The sequence below is a fragment of the Puntigrus tetrazona genome, chromosome 2 (assembly GCF_018831695.1).
Source record: "Puntigrus tetrazona isolate hp1 chromosome 2, ASM1883169v1, whole genome shotgun sequence".
In the NCBI taxonomy this organism is placed as follows: Eukaryota; Metazoa; Chordata; class Actinopteri; order Cypriniformes; family Cyprinidae; genus Puntigrus; species Puntigrus tetrazona.
Genome location: NC_056700.1, coordinates 16,385,507 through 16,402,505, shown reverse-complemented (window position 1 = coordinate 16,402,505; position 16,999 = coordinate 16,385,507). Strand labels below are relative to the sequence as shown.

Below are 16,999 nucleotides of genomic sequence, written 5' to 3'. Positions count from 1 at the left end.
TCATTCAGAAAGGCTTTTTGACCTAAGTCAACTAACAATCAGACTCTAAAATTTAAATGGACAGTTCACTCTATAAAATCTGTCATTTACTTATTACTCACCCTGATGTTTTTCCCCTTTTCTGCTAAACACGTATTTCGATAGCTAAGTGTAACATAACCAGACCTCCAGGTTTATGTCTGAAGGTGTCATTTTAGCGTTCATTGTCCATGGCTAAATCATACCCAAACAACCAATTATACCCCTTCTCTAAATGTGCATACTATTCACCCTATCTGTAAATTATAAGTAAATAAGTAAATATAATTATAAGTAAATTACTAATATCACATATATTAGCATGCACATTGAGATGCAGGGATAGTTTGTTTCGTTCAGCATCACATTTGGGTCAAAATGTCACGACAATAACAGAGCAGATGTATTTTAAAGATTCTGCGCCACAAACTTTAAATATTTCACATACTTTTGAAAATCCAGTGTTTAGTTGATCCTGATAAGCACAGATGTAAACACAACGGCTTTCTTCTTTCGCGAGGGAGTCTGAGGTCACAGCATCTTTGTTTCCAGGCAAAATGTTAAAGAACATGACACATTCGTCTGCCGGATATCCTGCAGCCTATAATTTAACGAATCATTTGAAGACTCTGAAACTACTGTTTTTTTTCTCAGATAAGTGTACCATATGCATCAGACGTTTAGCCAACGGTCTGTTTGAATTACATATGAGGCTTGAGACGTTCATTCTATTAAGCACACGTACGCATATTCGAGAAACATTTAAGATGGTTTCTCAGCAGCATTTTATAAATGAGGCCTCAGGTGTAAATAAACTAAATGCTTTCGAGACATTTAAAACTGATCGCTCAAACCACTTCACGAGGTGGTCAGGTCCTCATTCCAAACAAAATTACACTTTTGTTGTTGGATTGATTGTTGAAACCAAATTTTACTCCTTCAAAAATATTAAAGCAATCAATGCGTAACAGCTTGTTGTGGGTTATATGATATGTTCATCGCTTATGCATCGCCACAGATGACTACCACAGTATCTCTTCAGCAACATGACACAAATGTAACTAAAGATGCACACAAGTGCTGATGCTACAATCTCTCCTGTTGCGATCTTTGTTCTTGAAATTAGCTGATAATGAATAAAATAGCATGAAATACAGCACATATCTGTTTTTGATATATAGAATTGCATATAGAATGGGAATTGAATACTGGATTTATAATTTGAAAATCTACATTCTTCAAAATATCTTCTTTGGTTTTCAGCAAATAATAAAAAAAAATCCAACATGTTTGGAGCAACTTGAGGGTGAGTAAATGACATCATTTTGGGTGAACTATCCCTTTAAGTAGCTTTATAAAACTTAAATTGCAGACTGTTTCTCACACAAAGCTATCATTATGCGTTCTGACCACTTTTATTGTAATTCGTTTTATTAGTGTTGTTTTCTGTCATTTTGGAATTCATTTTCAGTATCCTGGACACTCTGTAAAACATATCCCTAAAAAATGACTGCATTTTCTTAACAGGAAACCAAGTGGAATAGATTTGGAACAAAATGTTGGTGAGAAAATAATGACAAAATTCACACTGGGTGAGCTATTCCTTTAATTTCCATCAGGTTTTACTAAAATTAACCTTCCATAAAAAATAAATAAATATATATAAAAAAATAATAATTCTGAGGCAATATCTTGCAATCGCATTAGCTCCAGCACATGTAGCCTGGTTTGATTCAGCAAACAGAGGACTTATCAAAGGCTTGAGGGGAAGACCTCTCCAGCAGCAGTGCTGTAATTAATCTAGTTCACAATCTAACCTCATTTGTATAGCTTAATATGACTTTCCCTTTACTACTGCAGTGTTTCAGCTGTTTTTAGCTGCCCTGGAGGGGCTCCACAGCCAAGGTTTGCAGGTGTGAATCCACTCGAGGGCCCCTTTGAGACGTTAAACAAGCACAACAGTACCACCGTCCACAGTTTTGTTGTCCCTATGGGTCAATGCACAATATAGCTTCTACTTCACTTAGCACCGCAGTCACATCATAACCGACAGAAGGACCAGGATGCACTTTTGTTTCATCCAGCGGGTACAACAAAGCAAAAGCCACTTGAAATGGATTCAAGATTAAAGAAGATGAGTTTGATTAATCCATTATAAAACATCAAGGGGAGGTAGATACACAGTCTGCATGTAATACATCCATGCTATTCGATTATGAATATTTATCTACAGCAGAACATATTAACTCTTTCATACGAGATGAAAAAGGATCTATGGGTGAGACAACTATTGGAAGATAATCCAGTTCAGTTGCCTTTTTAATGTTAACATCTACAAGAAAAGAACAAGAAAAAATATTAGGGGTAGAAACTGAAAAAAAAATTTTTTTTTACCACTTCCAGTGAATGATTCTTAGATGATATTTCACCAATTTAGCGCTATTTCAATATAACTGAGAAGCAAGTTTTTAATTCAAATTAGTCAGCTGAAATTTTTAAGATTAACTTAGATCAAAGAGAAAAGTGAGAGAAAGATTGAAAAGTGATTTTCTTTTTTTTATTGTCAATATAGCTGATTAATACCCTCTGTTTACCTATTTTGCACATATATGTAATCCAAAAGCCTATGATAAAATAATTTCACAACTTTTCATAGATTTGGGCTTGGGAAGTGTTTATCAAGGCTGCATTTATTCAATCAAAAATACAGAAAAAATAAATGTTTTCTTATTTTCACATATTATATGTCATTTATTAAGTATAGTTAAAAGTATAGTAGTATAGCAGTAGTAAGTATAGTTTCTGTATACTGACATATCGCTCAAAACTTGCTGCATAAAACTTATAATAAAACCTTTTTGCTACTTGTGCACAATTTCTTATTATAATAAGCCTAAAATGGTTTTAATGTTACTATTCATGAGGATATTATTATCTTTGAATAACATCGGTATTTGAATGCAAGATTTAAAGCGTACTTAAAGTATGCTTGTATTAGTTCCGCCATAGCACAATCAGAAATACTTCAGTATCTTTTTAGACTTTTTTATTTTACTAAACGTACAATTGCAGGTTGTTTTTAGTAAGTGCATAAATATGCAAATGTATTTGTATAAATATTACGTTTAAATATATTTCCAAAATTCAGTCACTTTTCAGAAAGATAACTATTTAAAAAATATATATAATACTGCTAGATTCGCAAGCAATGCGTATCCACCCCAGTATCTAAAACTTACCCATAACAGAGCTCTCTCCGCAGCAGCTGGAGCTGCACTGCGCTCGAAGCAAGGACACCTCCCTCTCCAGCATCTCAACACGGTTAGCCAGCTGTTCCATAGCAGCAGCCGCGGGACAGGCACAGGCCTGCTTTGGGATATTGATGCGATGGGTGAAGGTCACCTGACTGTCCGAGTCCACTGTCTCTTCTGTGTACTCTGTCGGCATCTTGTCACTCGCAGCTGTAATTTTGTTTGTCCCTGGCCCTGGTACCGTGTCTAGGTCCACTGAACAGAGTGACTCTAGAGGTACATTGATGTTATATACATGATTGAAAATCATGGCCTGGGTCTGGTTGCTAGATGGACCCCCGCCTTCGGGAACCTGTCGCCTCACTCTTGTGGTCTTCACTAGTTTGCTGGTGGGGTTAGGAACAGCTTGAATCCCAAAGAACAGTAAGAGCCAGGCTCACTATTGAGCCTTGTATTGCCATTGTGCACCCCCACATCACAACTCAGGCACTAGAGCGAGATCATCAATTCCACAAATAGACCTCTGATTGGCACTGTGAACAAAAAGAGACCGTTTTAGCACTAGAGAACAGGAAAGAAAATAGCAGATCTTAACAATAGCAATATTTTTACTGGCCTCGACATAAATATATATGGTGGCGTCAATTGCACTGATAGGTTAATCAGCCAATCTCAGAAATGAAGAGAACATGATAGACTGGCAGTCATAAGATTGACAGGTCATTGAGCCAATCGTGACACTGCCTTCTCTCATGTGACTTTTCACCTGAATTTTGTTAAAGTAAAGCGAGACCAAAATAAGTGCTGTCAAACTCTGGTATTGTTGTAAGACAGTAAAAGTTTTCCAATCCTTAAATTATAAAAATAGCTTCTGTTAACTGAAATCAAGCCCAAAACACAATATAACAATTAAACCCTAACTTTCCTTGCCAACTAACTAAACTAACTACAGAAAAAAAGATGTTTAGTTTTAAAGGGTTACTTCACCCAAAATGAAAATTAGCCTGCTTTTCACTCACATCCTAGGTGTATGTGACTTTCTTTTTTCAGACAAATCTAATCAGAGTTATATTAAAAATGGCCTTTTAGATGTAAAATAAAATGTGCATATTCATAATTATGAATAAAGGCCTCTTATAATGAATACATGTGTTTTTTAAGATAAATATCTCACATTGATCCCCACTTTAAGACTTTTAATATAATTCCAGTTTGTCTAGATTCACCTGAAAGAAGAAAGTCACATACTCCAAGGATGCTTCAAGGGTGAGTAAAACACAGGCTAACTAACCCGTAACAATGAAATATATAAAAGCTAATAAATATAATAAATATAACAATAGTATATAAGCAATTATAAAACTGTTAGACAGAGTTTCATACAGTTTTGCCTGTCCGATTTATCCCTCAGAGACAACAGTCTGCTATAAAATATTATAATTTGTAGTTAATGCTTTCAGTACTATGAAGTAATTCTTGCAATTTCATCAAATTTTGACAATGTTTGTTTGGTGACATAAAGCAGCATAATCAGTCTTGAATAATCCAATTGTTTCTGTGAAGTGCAGCACTTATCAGCTCATCCGAAGTGTCTCACACCAGCCTCATTTCATCAGACCCTTTTTACCGTTGAGCCCTGAATAAGCAGAGCTGCTGTTAATTTCATATTTTGCGCTGAAATTACTTACTAAAAATCGCAGACATTATATCGATAAGCTTCCCCTACAGCACGAGAGACATTTGAGCAGTTCGACTGGGAATTTTGTTGATACGATTCAGTTCAGTGAATCAGTAGAGACCTATGTATGGAATTTTCTTTAAATCTTCCTTAATCCCTTATCAGCAACAGAACTCAGGACAAGAGCAAACTGTAAAATGAATCACTGAGTCAGACTGACACCTGGGCTTTTGGGCTATGGTCAGAGTGATAATCTCCTCTGACATTTTCTATTTTTAATGGACTGGCAGACATAGTCTTCCCTACTGAAGAAACTCTTTTTGTTGCTGCTCAATCAGCTGGATAAAAGTAGGAGACTTTAAAGTGAATGTATAGGGCTCTGTAATTATATCTATAATATGTAGAGAACAAATCATGCATCCATCCAAATCACTTCAATCCTAATCACTTCACTTTAAACTAGAAATCTAAATGGACTTTCATATTAATTACTAAAATCTACTGAATATATGCAACAAAAGAATGAATAGTTAACTATAGGCTTGTGCAGTCATATATTCCTGTCACACTGTGACATCTTATTTCTATCTGTCGGAGCCTGGGGGTGTGTCTAAGCAGGGTGCTCTCATTTTATTTGTTGCACTGGACCCTGGAGCAGGTGGCTTGTTAATTCCGCCTCCATCCTGCCTCTTGTATTATGCGTGGCAAACTTTGCACAGAAGTGGTCTGACATTGCACAACTATTTTCACCCTCATACCTTCTATAGGAATGTATTCTGATGAAAAAAAAAAAAAAAAAATATCTGCTCAGCAACAGAGTCCTCATCACAAATATTAGACAAAAAATCCCAGCTGTGAAATCACAAAGCTTTTGAAGGAGCATTTCACACAAAACGCAGATCCCCCCCTATTCTTAGGCTATCCAAGATGAAGATGAATTTTTCCTTTGCAATAGATTGCTCTCTCAAGAATGTATTCTCTGCAGTGAATGGGTGCCTTCAGAAGGAGAGTCCAAACTGCTGATAAAAGCATTGCAATCCACAGTCGCAGACAAACTCCGATCAATCAGGTAATGTCTTATGAAGCACAAAGTTTTATAGTAAGAAATAAATTCATGATTAAGACAGTAGATGTGTAGATAACTGCTTTTAGCAGCCCATTCTAACGGCACCCATTCTTGCAGAGGATCCTTTGGTTAGCAACAAGTCATGTAATGCTAAATAATGTTTTTTTTTTTTTTTTTCATTTAGACGCCAAAAATGTTTCTCCCTGAAGTGTCGAGCTTTAAAAAAATGTCTTTCCTATGGTCTAGTGTTCTCTCTAATGGACAAGATTAAAGAGACTTCAGAACTACAGTGAGACTACAGACCACTAAAGAGACTGTCACTCTCTCTCTCTCTGTCTCTCTTTCTCTCATAAAGTATTGTTACTTTTTTCGACATGCCGCCTTCAAAGGAGAAGTCAGACCAGGTCATGCAGACAGCTCTGCGTTTCTCCTGTTATAATGGGCGGATGGGAAACTTTTCTTTGACTGGAGATCTTGGCAATGCGAAGCAGCCCATAGCCTTTGAAGAGAATGAGTGCCATCACGCTGAATGACGAAGAGACTCAATTAGGAGAGCTCTCAATTAAATACGACAGGGAAGACCACGGGGCCCTTTTGACTGTGCACTTTCCCCAATTTCCTAATTTACTTTTGAACAGCACATGTATCTTGCTGGGATTTTTCTTTCAGTCACTTAATGGTTGTCCACATGGTAGAACCGCAATCAGAACTGACAGTGCAGTGAATGAAAGGAGTGAAAGGAACGTAACTATAAATTCTGCTTCACAGAATTCTGCTGCACAGCAATAAATCATATTTTAAAATATATGAAAATAGAAAACAATTATTTTGAATGTAGAAATGGGGAGCATAAGACGTATCTTTTAAAAACATTAAAAAAAAAATCCTACCAACCGAGTCATTGGTAAAGAAAAAAAAAAAAAAAAAAAAAGTATATATTCGTTTTTTAAAATAGCACTATCAAATGATTAGGTATACACATGCATACAGCATATATTTTGAAAATAATTACATATATTTACATGCATATATTTATAGAATTTATACCATATATAAATGTATTTTTAAACATATTTTTAAATATAAAAAAATTATGAAAAACAAATGTAAAGAAAATGATGCAAAGTATAAACAAATATTACAATAGTATATAAATAATTGTAAAATAACACTTAAATTGATTGACATGTGTATACATTCGTTAAAATGTATACATTCTCCCTGAAAACTAGTAAAAAAAAATATTACAGAGCAAAGCAAATAAACTAAAAAAAAATTATTTTCAAAAACTAATGTTCTGCAAATGTTCTTTTTCTATTGAATGTAGCTGATGCTCTAATTATGTAAAAAATACATGGAGAAAAGAGATGTTATGACTAAGAAAATAACAATTGCGTCATTATTGCCTGAAGTTCACATTAGAAGAGCTGATGTAACCTGTGTTGTATGATCCCTGTTCCTTGGTATTTAAACAACATTATCTGCTTTGTTGTGAAGGCTCTGAAGCTGTTGATTATTAGCACTGACCTCCTTTACAACTAAGATACAGAGAGCTGTGGCTGCCAAACATAATGGAATTATTATAATTTTTGAAGAGACATAAAACTAACAAAGTTAAGAAAAGAATTAGATATTAAGAAAAGATATTAAGAATGCAAAACAATTGTCATTGCAGAAAAGAGGTTCATTTTCTTTCAGTAAAATGGCTTGTTCTTGTTTTTTTTTTTTAACCACCTATACCATCATTGAGATGATGACAAAATAATTTTAGTATTTCAAATCTCTTTCTTCCATTTGGCACATAAAACCATAGAAATATAAATAAACAAATTTTAGATTTTCTTTTTAGTGCACTCGAAAACAAAACTAAATAGCAAGATGAAATGATTTTATTGAGAAGATTGTTTATCAGCTAATGACAAAGGAGCAAAGTAACTACCAGCTGCTCTAACCTGCAGGTGATTAGATCAGTTTAAGCAGTTATTTTCCAGCAGCAACCTTGTGCTGAGATCTTGATGAGCTGCAAGACACATCATCCATTCATCATGCATCCTTCAGAGAACAAAAACACACCACTGATTGAAATGTCAAGGCTGAAATGCATAAATGTATTACATGATATCAGATAATTATGTCTCTTCCAGATGTTCTGGTGATATGACTCCAGCAATGCTATGTAATTTTCAAACAGTAACCTGATGCATGCCCACATGTCTTCAAGGAGTTCTAGTAATTCTCCTGTGTCCTGCAGGACAATTCTCCTATGGTTCAGTAAATGCTTGTTGTGTTCTTAAGCCATGATTTGTTTAGAGAGTAAGCAGGGGACTTTAAAAAACAGAGCGTGCACAGCAGAGTTGTGATAAAGACATGTAGCCCACATGATGTTAGGGCATCAGGAGGTCAACACAAGCATTAACCTCTCCCCAAGATAACAGATGGGAATGTTTGTTGGCTTCGCATTGCATTTGGAAAAAACTTGTTGATAATGGAAAGATAGCAAAGAGCATTACTGCGCACCGTCACTTTAAGAGCTACAGTAAAAGCCTCTAACTGGCCTTAAAGAGTGAAAAAGCCATAATTGATGAAACCGGATAAGATAACTTTGAAACAGCGACAGTTTCTGCTTGACACAGTTTTTGTCGGGAGTGAACACTGCTCATTTTCTGAGCAAAATAAGAGACGCAAGGCTTCAATGAAACCCCCTTTTTTCTCAGCTTTTCAAAATTCAAGAAGTCTGTTTTCTAGTTCACATTAAAATGAGAACAAGGTTTCATGATGTAAACACAAGCGTCTCTGCATCAAAGCAGAGTCAGTGTTTTATCATTCATTTTAAGTGTATTCAGTGGCAGATCCTAGCAGAAACAGTTTTCAGATCAACATTCACTTCTCTGTCACTTACCAAATTTCTCTCGGTTCTGCTTGCTGCTTAAATTAACTGTACAAGCGGGTAACTTTTTATCAGTTGCTGTCTGTTGGCACATACTTAAGTAGTCTGCACATTAAAAAAAAGTGTCTTTATTTGCTAAAAGTTAGTAAAGGTCAAGTTAATTAAATAAAAAGTGCCACTGATACATTTTTACGCAGCTGCAGTTACACTTATAAATAATAAAATAGTTTATTAAATTGTACCTGTTTAGACATTAATGGCTGTGTGTTGAGTTATTTTGAGGGGACAGCAACATTACATTGTTATACAAGCTATACACTCACTACTTCACATTATAGCAAAGTGTAATTTCTTCTGTGTTGTCACATGAAAAGATAAAATATTTACAAAAATGTAAGATGCTGTATATCTCTCTAAGATTTGAACCCAAGACATTTGTCACACATAGAAACTCTCACTATTGTACCAGTGAGCTTTGCAATGTCACCAAGATATAGATTAATTGGATTTTTTTAAAACCGTATATGCTTTATTTATTGGTATTGATGTTTCCATGAAGAATATTTAATATCTACAGAACGTTCCCATCCACGAAAGGTTCTTTAATGTTATATTTAGGTTATTAGAATGTTCTTTACATTAATAAAAGCAGATTTATTAATGGCTAAAAAAAGTTCTTTATGGAAGCTGAAATGGTTTCAGCTGCATGTAGCTGACATGTAGTTACTTTTAGTTAGTAAAATGTCTAAGGTGGACTATTAAAATAGTGTTATTACTGTTGAACTTCTTTTAATCAGACTAACTTTATTACAACATTACAAGTTACCATTTCAGTGCAGTTCCTGGTCTTAAGTCTACTTCTTCCCTCATTTGACAAGTTGTTTTCAGCTGGCCGAAGTGTATCTGGCAGCAGGTTAGTAGAGTCCTTCCTTTATTTCAAGTTCGTCTAATCTAGTATCGCTTTGTCACGTCTGAGAGAACATGAGGAGCAGTTCCCCTAAGAGACAGCTATGCCTCATCCATCTCTTTATCCCTCTCTAGAGAGACCTCTTTTTCTCCCTCTGTCTCTCTTACTTCGACATGTTTTTCTCATATTGCTTCCTGTGGTATCTTCTGCTTGCACTGGCTAGATTGACATGAAGAGATGTCTGTGTTGCCTGTACTAGGAGCAGTCCTATGACTTTGCAGGGTGAGTGTTAGCCTCGGTAAGACACACACACAGGCGGATGGGTGGGGGTTGTGTAACCCCTATTTATGCAGGTTAATGTGCAAACACCTCGACGTGGAGACCGCTGCGCACGCTGGCCTCTGCCTGGCTCACAAATGCCCCTGCAACAGAGCTCAGCCCCGCAACATTACCATTCTATTCTCATTATTCCGACGGTGCCTGCCAAATTGCCTTGTCTTTCAGGATCATTGGACACTGTTCATTTCCAGCACCTGCGACCCAGCGGGTTTTACTTCACAGCTTCCTTCTTGCTCGCACTCCCAGAGTTCCCAAGGCAACGTGGATTTAAGCATGTTGGGACACAAGAAATCGTGTTTAAAGAAAGTATAATGTGAAGGCCACACTCCTTTTCACCAAAAGAGCTGTCAGACGTCTACTTTTTTTTTTTTACTCTGAATTAAGCCTTTGTTATTCCATTATTAAAATAAATAAGCATTATTATTGTATTATCAGTAATAAGCAAGTGTTTTTATTTTTATTTTTTTTCTATCCATTTATTGCCATAAATAAATTAGTTTTAGATAAGTTATTAACTAGATAAGGGTCAAAGGTCAAACATGTGATGTTTGCATCCTTTTAAAGGTCAGTCCATCTTAATTAAAACACATAATTCAATATGTAAACTGACTTATATAAACTGATATATTAATATTCTCAAATATGTGAATTTTTTTTACAAATTACTTGCATCATATATCATATCATATCATATCATATCATATCATATCATATCATATCATATCATATCATCATGTCATGTCATGTCATGTCCATATTGTTCTAAAGCAGGAACAATATGTGGACTTTGAAGAAACAGCTGTGCTTTTGTTTATGGAAGAAGTGTTTCTGTTTATTTTTTTTCAGCTGTCCATTTGTCCTTGCTCTGTTTGCGCCTGCCAATTTCTTGCTTGAGTGAATTGTGAATAGAGAAATGTGTTTGACTTAATTTTATGCTTGAGTTTTCATTTTCATTTCAGAACAAAGTGGGAAACTGTTGAGTTTAGACCTGGCTTGGGTTTAGAGTGATTCATAATAGAAAAAAAAAATATTCAAAAGGTGTGTACTGTCATGCTGGTACAATTCTGAATGTAAAAGGGAAGACTAAAGGTTTTTTCAGCCACTCTTATGAGAATCGGGAGGTAAAAATGCATGTCATCAGACCAAATCCTTCAAGTAAAGGGAGAGAGATGTTCAAAGACTTCATTTACATTCTAGAAGCTCCCTGTGCACAAAAATGTCAATCCAGTCCCTCAATCCACTCAGGCCTCAGAATAATTGCTCATAAAGTGCTCCACTATTCTCAGCATGCAGCGCTGCTAGTTCAAGAAAACCACCATTCAGAGTCAGGCAAAATTCCAAATGGAAGAACTAGCCTGCTTTTCAATTCATGACTTGAAACTGGAATGGAATTGACCACTTCTCACATAATTATGATATGTTATTTTTTCTCAGCTAATTAAATAAAACAGACACTTTGTTATGCTTTTCTGAATCCATGTGTTAGTTCGGGTACATTTTATAGGAAAGTGTTGTTCTAACTGAGTCTACTAAATGACAGGTTAATATAATAGAATACTTAAAATCATATTTTGTAACATATTTAAGTCATACTGAAAAGTTACTAATATGCATACAAAAAATAAATTACGCTTACAACAGACCTTACATTCAAACTTGCATGACACTTTTTAAATCACCACATTTGCTTCCTCATTTCATATTCAAGAACTGGGTTGGAACATTTAAGACATTCTCAGTTGTTCATTCAGTCATTCTCCATTCTGGATAGCACTCAACCCTGCTGTTGCCATTTCAGGCTGCTTTTTCCTCTTGGTTATCTTGAAAATGATGCACAGGTGTTTTTATTTCACTTTTATGCCAAAGGCTGGGTTAGAGTCAAACTCATCATTATGATTTTTGGCAGTCCTGGCACAATTGCACAACCCATTATAACCACAAAATGATAGCTATTCACGAATACAAAGTAAAATTACATTTCTTTGCAGGAGTTTTATGCTTTTTCTGAGTTACATCTTGAATTATTGCATCACGGAGTACAATGAAATTCTTGCTATGTATGTAGCAATCGTGCAGAGCGAGTTTGGCAAGATACGAATTAATAAATCTTTCACAACTTTTCTGATACATCCGAAGCTTCTACCACCTCTCAGGCAGAGTGTTTATGGTACTATCACTCCCTTCGTTCTCCCTATAATGTTTCTCGCTCCTATATATCAATAAATCAAATAATTTATCAGCGGCTAAGTTTGACAGGAAGCATAATACCCTCTTCCCTTTAAGTGCAACCCCTCTGAAAGAGCTATTCTCTGCCATCCCTCTAAAGAATATTTACCTTTCATCTTTTTCTCTCACAACCCGCTATTTATTTTACTCCCCAAACCGACAGTTATTGTTGGGCTTTCATAAAAGACAGAAATATCTCTGTTCTAAGATGGACAACAAAACACAAGATAATTTCAGGGAGTATCAGAAAGAGAATGAATTACCTAGAGGTCAAAGAAAACTTGAGTATCTTGATTTTTTTGTATTATCAGTACATTCAGTCACATCTAATGTAGTAGCACTGCTTTGCCACGTTTACATGATTTGAAATGTGGTTTTATTGTGTGTCCTTGTTCAGGGGTGATTTTTCCCTCTTTTATGCTGCATATATCAGATTTCAACCAAAATGGCATATTTACAGCCCTGCTACATAAGATCTGATAGGAAAAACTTTATATAATTTCACTGGAGAAACCATATCTGGCAGAACTGATCTGATTTCCGATATACTGTATATTATACAGTTGAGGTTTTTAAGTAAACATATTGTTGTGGATTTAGATTTAAAAGAAACTCATGAAATTCATAAAATGACTTCTTAAGATATGATATCTCTCAGAGATATGGTTTCTCCAGTGAAATTATATATTTTTTTTAGTATATTCTATTATTATATGTATGGTATGTTAGACAAATAAATGCATATTACTGTAACTGCATCATCTATAACATTTAGTTATATAAAATCCTTTTTTATATATTTATTTCAGTGATATTTCACAATATTTCAGTTTTTATTACATTTTTAAACAAATAAACATAACCTTGGTGAGCATATGAGATATAGATATGACGTTGGTGAGGGTAGATAGATCCTTGATAAAGATTGTGGATGCCAGAGAAGCACATTTGGGACATAAACATTCTTTTAGAAATGTAATGGCTCAGCGAAGGTCCAAATATTCACAAACCTTTTGTTCTCAACACCAAACAAACTTAAGTCTTTGATCTCTCTAACACATAAACAGTCTTTGTATAGCTGTGGTTGTGTAAGCTGTCAGAAGAGATAAGGTTGTAACATAAAGCATAAGGAAAAAGACAGGACTGTCCCGGATGGTGTACCTGATCCTGACAGATATTGAGACGCTGATGGATTAGAAGGTAAAATCGGACATGCATTTCAGATTATATGACTCCCACACATTCATTATTGAGTAGCTTGGGTTCAGATTGATCAGGGATCTCGCTGCTGTCTTTCTCAGGTCACTGGATTTCGATCTTCCCCTGAACTCGAAACATGCCTTTCTGAATAACATTACGAAGCCACAGTGTCTCCACTGTCAGTTCTTACGTTTTAAGATATATAGGTATGAAAATGATTAGATTATATCACATTTGTATTATCAGAGACATGGTAAAAACTTGAAAATATCTTCTCAAGCACCAGATTAATAACATAAAAGTATAAAAGCCGGTGGTGAGATACTGTGTTGCAAGTGGCACACTTGATGTGGATGGCGTTGGTCTTGCTAGATTCTATTTAGGGGGCTATAGCTTTCATGTGAGCTTCTATAAAAGTTCTAGAAAAAACTTTTAAAAGCAGGAAACAGGAAAAAAGTTCTGCTTTTCGATCTCTCTTCATGTTTGCCAAAAGGAAAAAAAAAACTTTTTATGTCACAAAATAATGTACGGGAAAAGTAGTGTATCCTTTAGAATTCAGCGTGACACTTATTTTATTGTGGAATAAATCAGTATTTTTGATCAAATTGAAAAGATTCAAAACATCTTATGCAAGATCTCTTACATAAGAAATATAGCATAATCAAGCCTGAAATTTTTTGTATTGTATCATGAGTAACACAGCTAACAAAAATATGTTCTAATGTTCCTATTACGTTATAAACATTCAAAACGTCCAGTTTATTTTTAAACTTTCTTCCCAAAGATTATGCCAATGTTACTTTTGACTGAACATTCTATAACAAGTAGAGCATTAAAAACATTTCAAAGGGCTGAGGGCATCATCTGAAAGGTGCGATGGAAGTTGATTATATATCTCTGTGTTCCGATCGGTGTAATTAAATCACCATGCGCCTGCCATCCTTCATTTCGTTCTTGTTATAGATTAAAGAAGCCATTCTTAGACGACTCGAACTGACTAACTGATCGACAACCATAGGCAGCATGAGCGAGTTATCAGTGTCACCCTAAAATGCGCTCTTATCCACAGAGATCTGTGAACCGGTATCTCTCTTAATTCAAGCCATGCTAATGGCTCATTAATATGAGAGTCATGGGGCTGTCAAAGACATGGCGCAGCACAGAGCTAAAGGACACTAATCCCCATTGATTAGAGCTCTCAGATCAAAGGCTTCCAGCGCTGTCACTTCACCTCTATTCTCCCCTACCCACTCGCGCCGCAATTAGGAGCACTCTCAGCGTTTCATTAAGATGTTAAAAATACCAAGTCGCCTCCCCCTCAAGGGACCTAGTCACTGAGACACATACCGAAATCCTCATTTACCATTGTGAGAAACAAACCGTGGCATCTCCCTGAACATTTCAATCAGGTGGTAAGCCCCACTCACGCCTGCAGTACACAAAAGCAAATGCTGAGTCCTCAGTAACCCTGGACTCTACCACGCTTGCAATGTGTGATAATGAGCTCATCGTCCACCAAGGATGAAAAAAAGTACATTTAATTAGCAAGAGAATGTTTTTTTTTTCTTGAGACAACACACAGTCCAGTCCAAAAAAAAAAAAAAAAAAAAAGAACTTAAGTGAGCTTTAACACCAATAATTACAGGCTTTAAGTAAGGAGTGCACATTTACAGGGCATCCCTTGATGTGTAAGTGAAAACTGCCAAAGGACATTTTCAAAAATAAACCTTTGACACAGATAAGAAGAAAGAAGACAGCAAATATAGGTAATTATGTTTTAATTAGCATGTTATAAAACACTGCCTTTTTTACTTTCTGTCAATTTTTATAAATATGACTTAAAAAATAGGCTATTATCATATGTGTGTGTGAGTGTGTGTGTGTGTATGTGTGTTCCCTAGGATATGGGAAAAGCTGGATAGATTACTTAGGAATTGTAATCTGTAAAAATCGAAGTTAGTAATTAAATCCTTTGCATTACACATTTTAGGTAATGTAAATTAGACTACTTTTAGATTACCTCATACCTAAATTGTTTATCACATTGATTTAATCTGGTAACACTATTTTAGGCTCTCTTAGTCTAGTTGCTTAGTACCTTACTATTAATAAGCAACAAAGTAGGAAATTATTGAGGGATATGTCATAGTTAATGTTAACTAGTTAATATACTTAATATTAACTATTATAATGTGTACCATATTGATTCAAAAATACAAAGAAAAAGAAAAATGTATTACATTCGTTGTAATTAATAATAAGAAGTGCGTTAAACAGTATGTTGTGCCAAGGTTTACCATACTAGGGTTCGTAAAATAAATCACAGGGACTTCATGAGTTTAATGGGAAAACTGATAGTTAAATTATAAAACTGTAAAATAAAATAAGAAATTTTACAATAAAATCAATGACCAACAGAGAACTTTGAACATGCAAATATGATACTTAGTTATTAAATTATTTTATTTCAAATCTCTTTTAAGTAAATATAGGTAAAAGATGTTCATACGACAAAAACGTTTGGGTTTGCCTGTATGACATGTAAATAAGAAATAATGTGAAGTTTATACAGTATAAAAATCATAATGTTTATGAAATGTCTTCATAAAATACGAGAACCCAACCTGTGTGTGTGTGTGTGTATGTATTTACATTTACATTTACATTTAGTCATTTTGCAGACGCTTTTATCCAAAGCGACTTACAATTGAGAGTACAACAGCGATTCATTTTTTTAGAGAGACAAACAGACAGTGTAAGTGCTTATAACACCCAGTCACAGGGAGTGTTCAAATTAGTACATGCCAGAAGGGAAGTACATGCCAGAAGGGAGAATGTATGTGTGAATAGAAGAAATGCAGCTGTAAGAGATATATTAGAACTGCTCCCACATACTGAGTCTTATCTTACCTTAAGTGCCAGTGCTGATGCTCTTCCTGTCTCACCACACAGAAGGATAATCTGCGCCTGGAAGAAAGAAGAAACACATCACTGAATTGAACCATACATAAGCATTCATGCACACTCCCAGCAGGCATCCGTGAATTTACTTCTGCACAAAATACATTCACGAAACAATCATGTACTAAGGCAACCTTTTTTTTTTCTGCAGCCACAGAAACTCCTAATCTTAAAAACCATGACATGTAAACATATCTCTCAATAAACTATAATTATTACATAATATTCTGAAAAATTGTTTAAAATTATGAAACAGATTTGTCCAAATACACTGATTCTTTTGAAACAAGCAGCTGTATTTTTGAGTGAGTCGTTGAATGATTCATTTAACACTACTTAATTCAGGAACCAAACACCACAAGTGTACAGGGCCTAACTGCCTAAAAACACTGATATCTCTTTCTCTCAGATTTTTTTTCCTCTCCAAAAAAACAAGGATGATCTGCCAATGTCTAAATGACGGAGC

The 16,999-nt window shown here is 35.2% G+C and overlaps 1 protein-coding gene across 1 annotated transcript in view; it reads right to left on the bottom strand.

Moving 5' to 3' along the window:
* tnr (tenascin R (restrictin, janusin)) overlaps positions 1-16,999 on the bottom strand; it is a 118,212-nt gene that overhangs the window by 40,856 nt on the left and 60,357 nt on the right. Inside the window, 3 exon segments of the mRNA XM_043223811.1 lie at positions 3,258-3,696; positions 3,698-3,802; positions 16,483-16,539. Of these exon segments, the coding sequence (XP_043079746.1) occupies positions 3,258-3,696; positions 3,698-3,745 (487 nt within the window). The 5' untranslated portion in view covers positions 3,746-3,802; positions 16,483-16,539.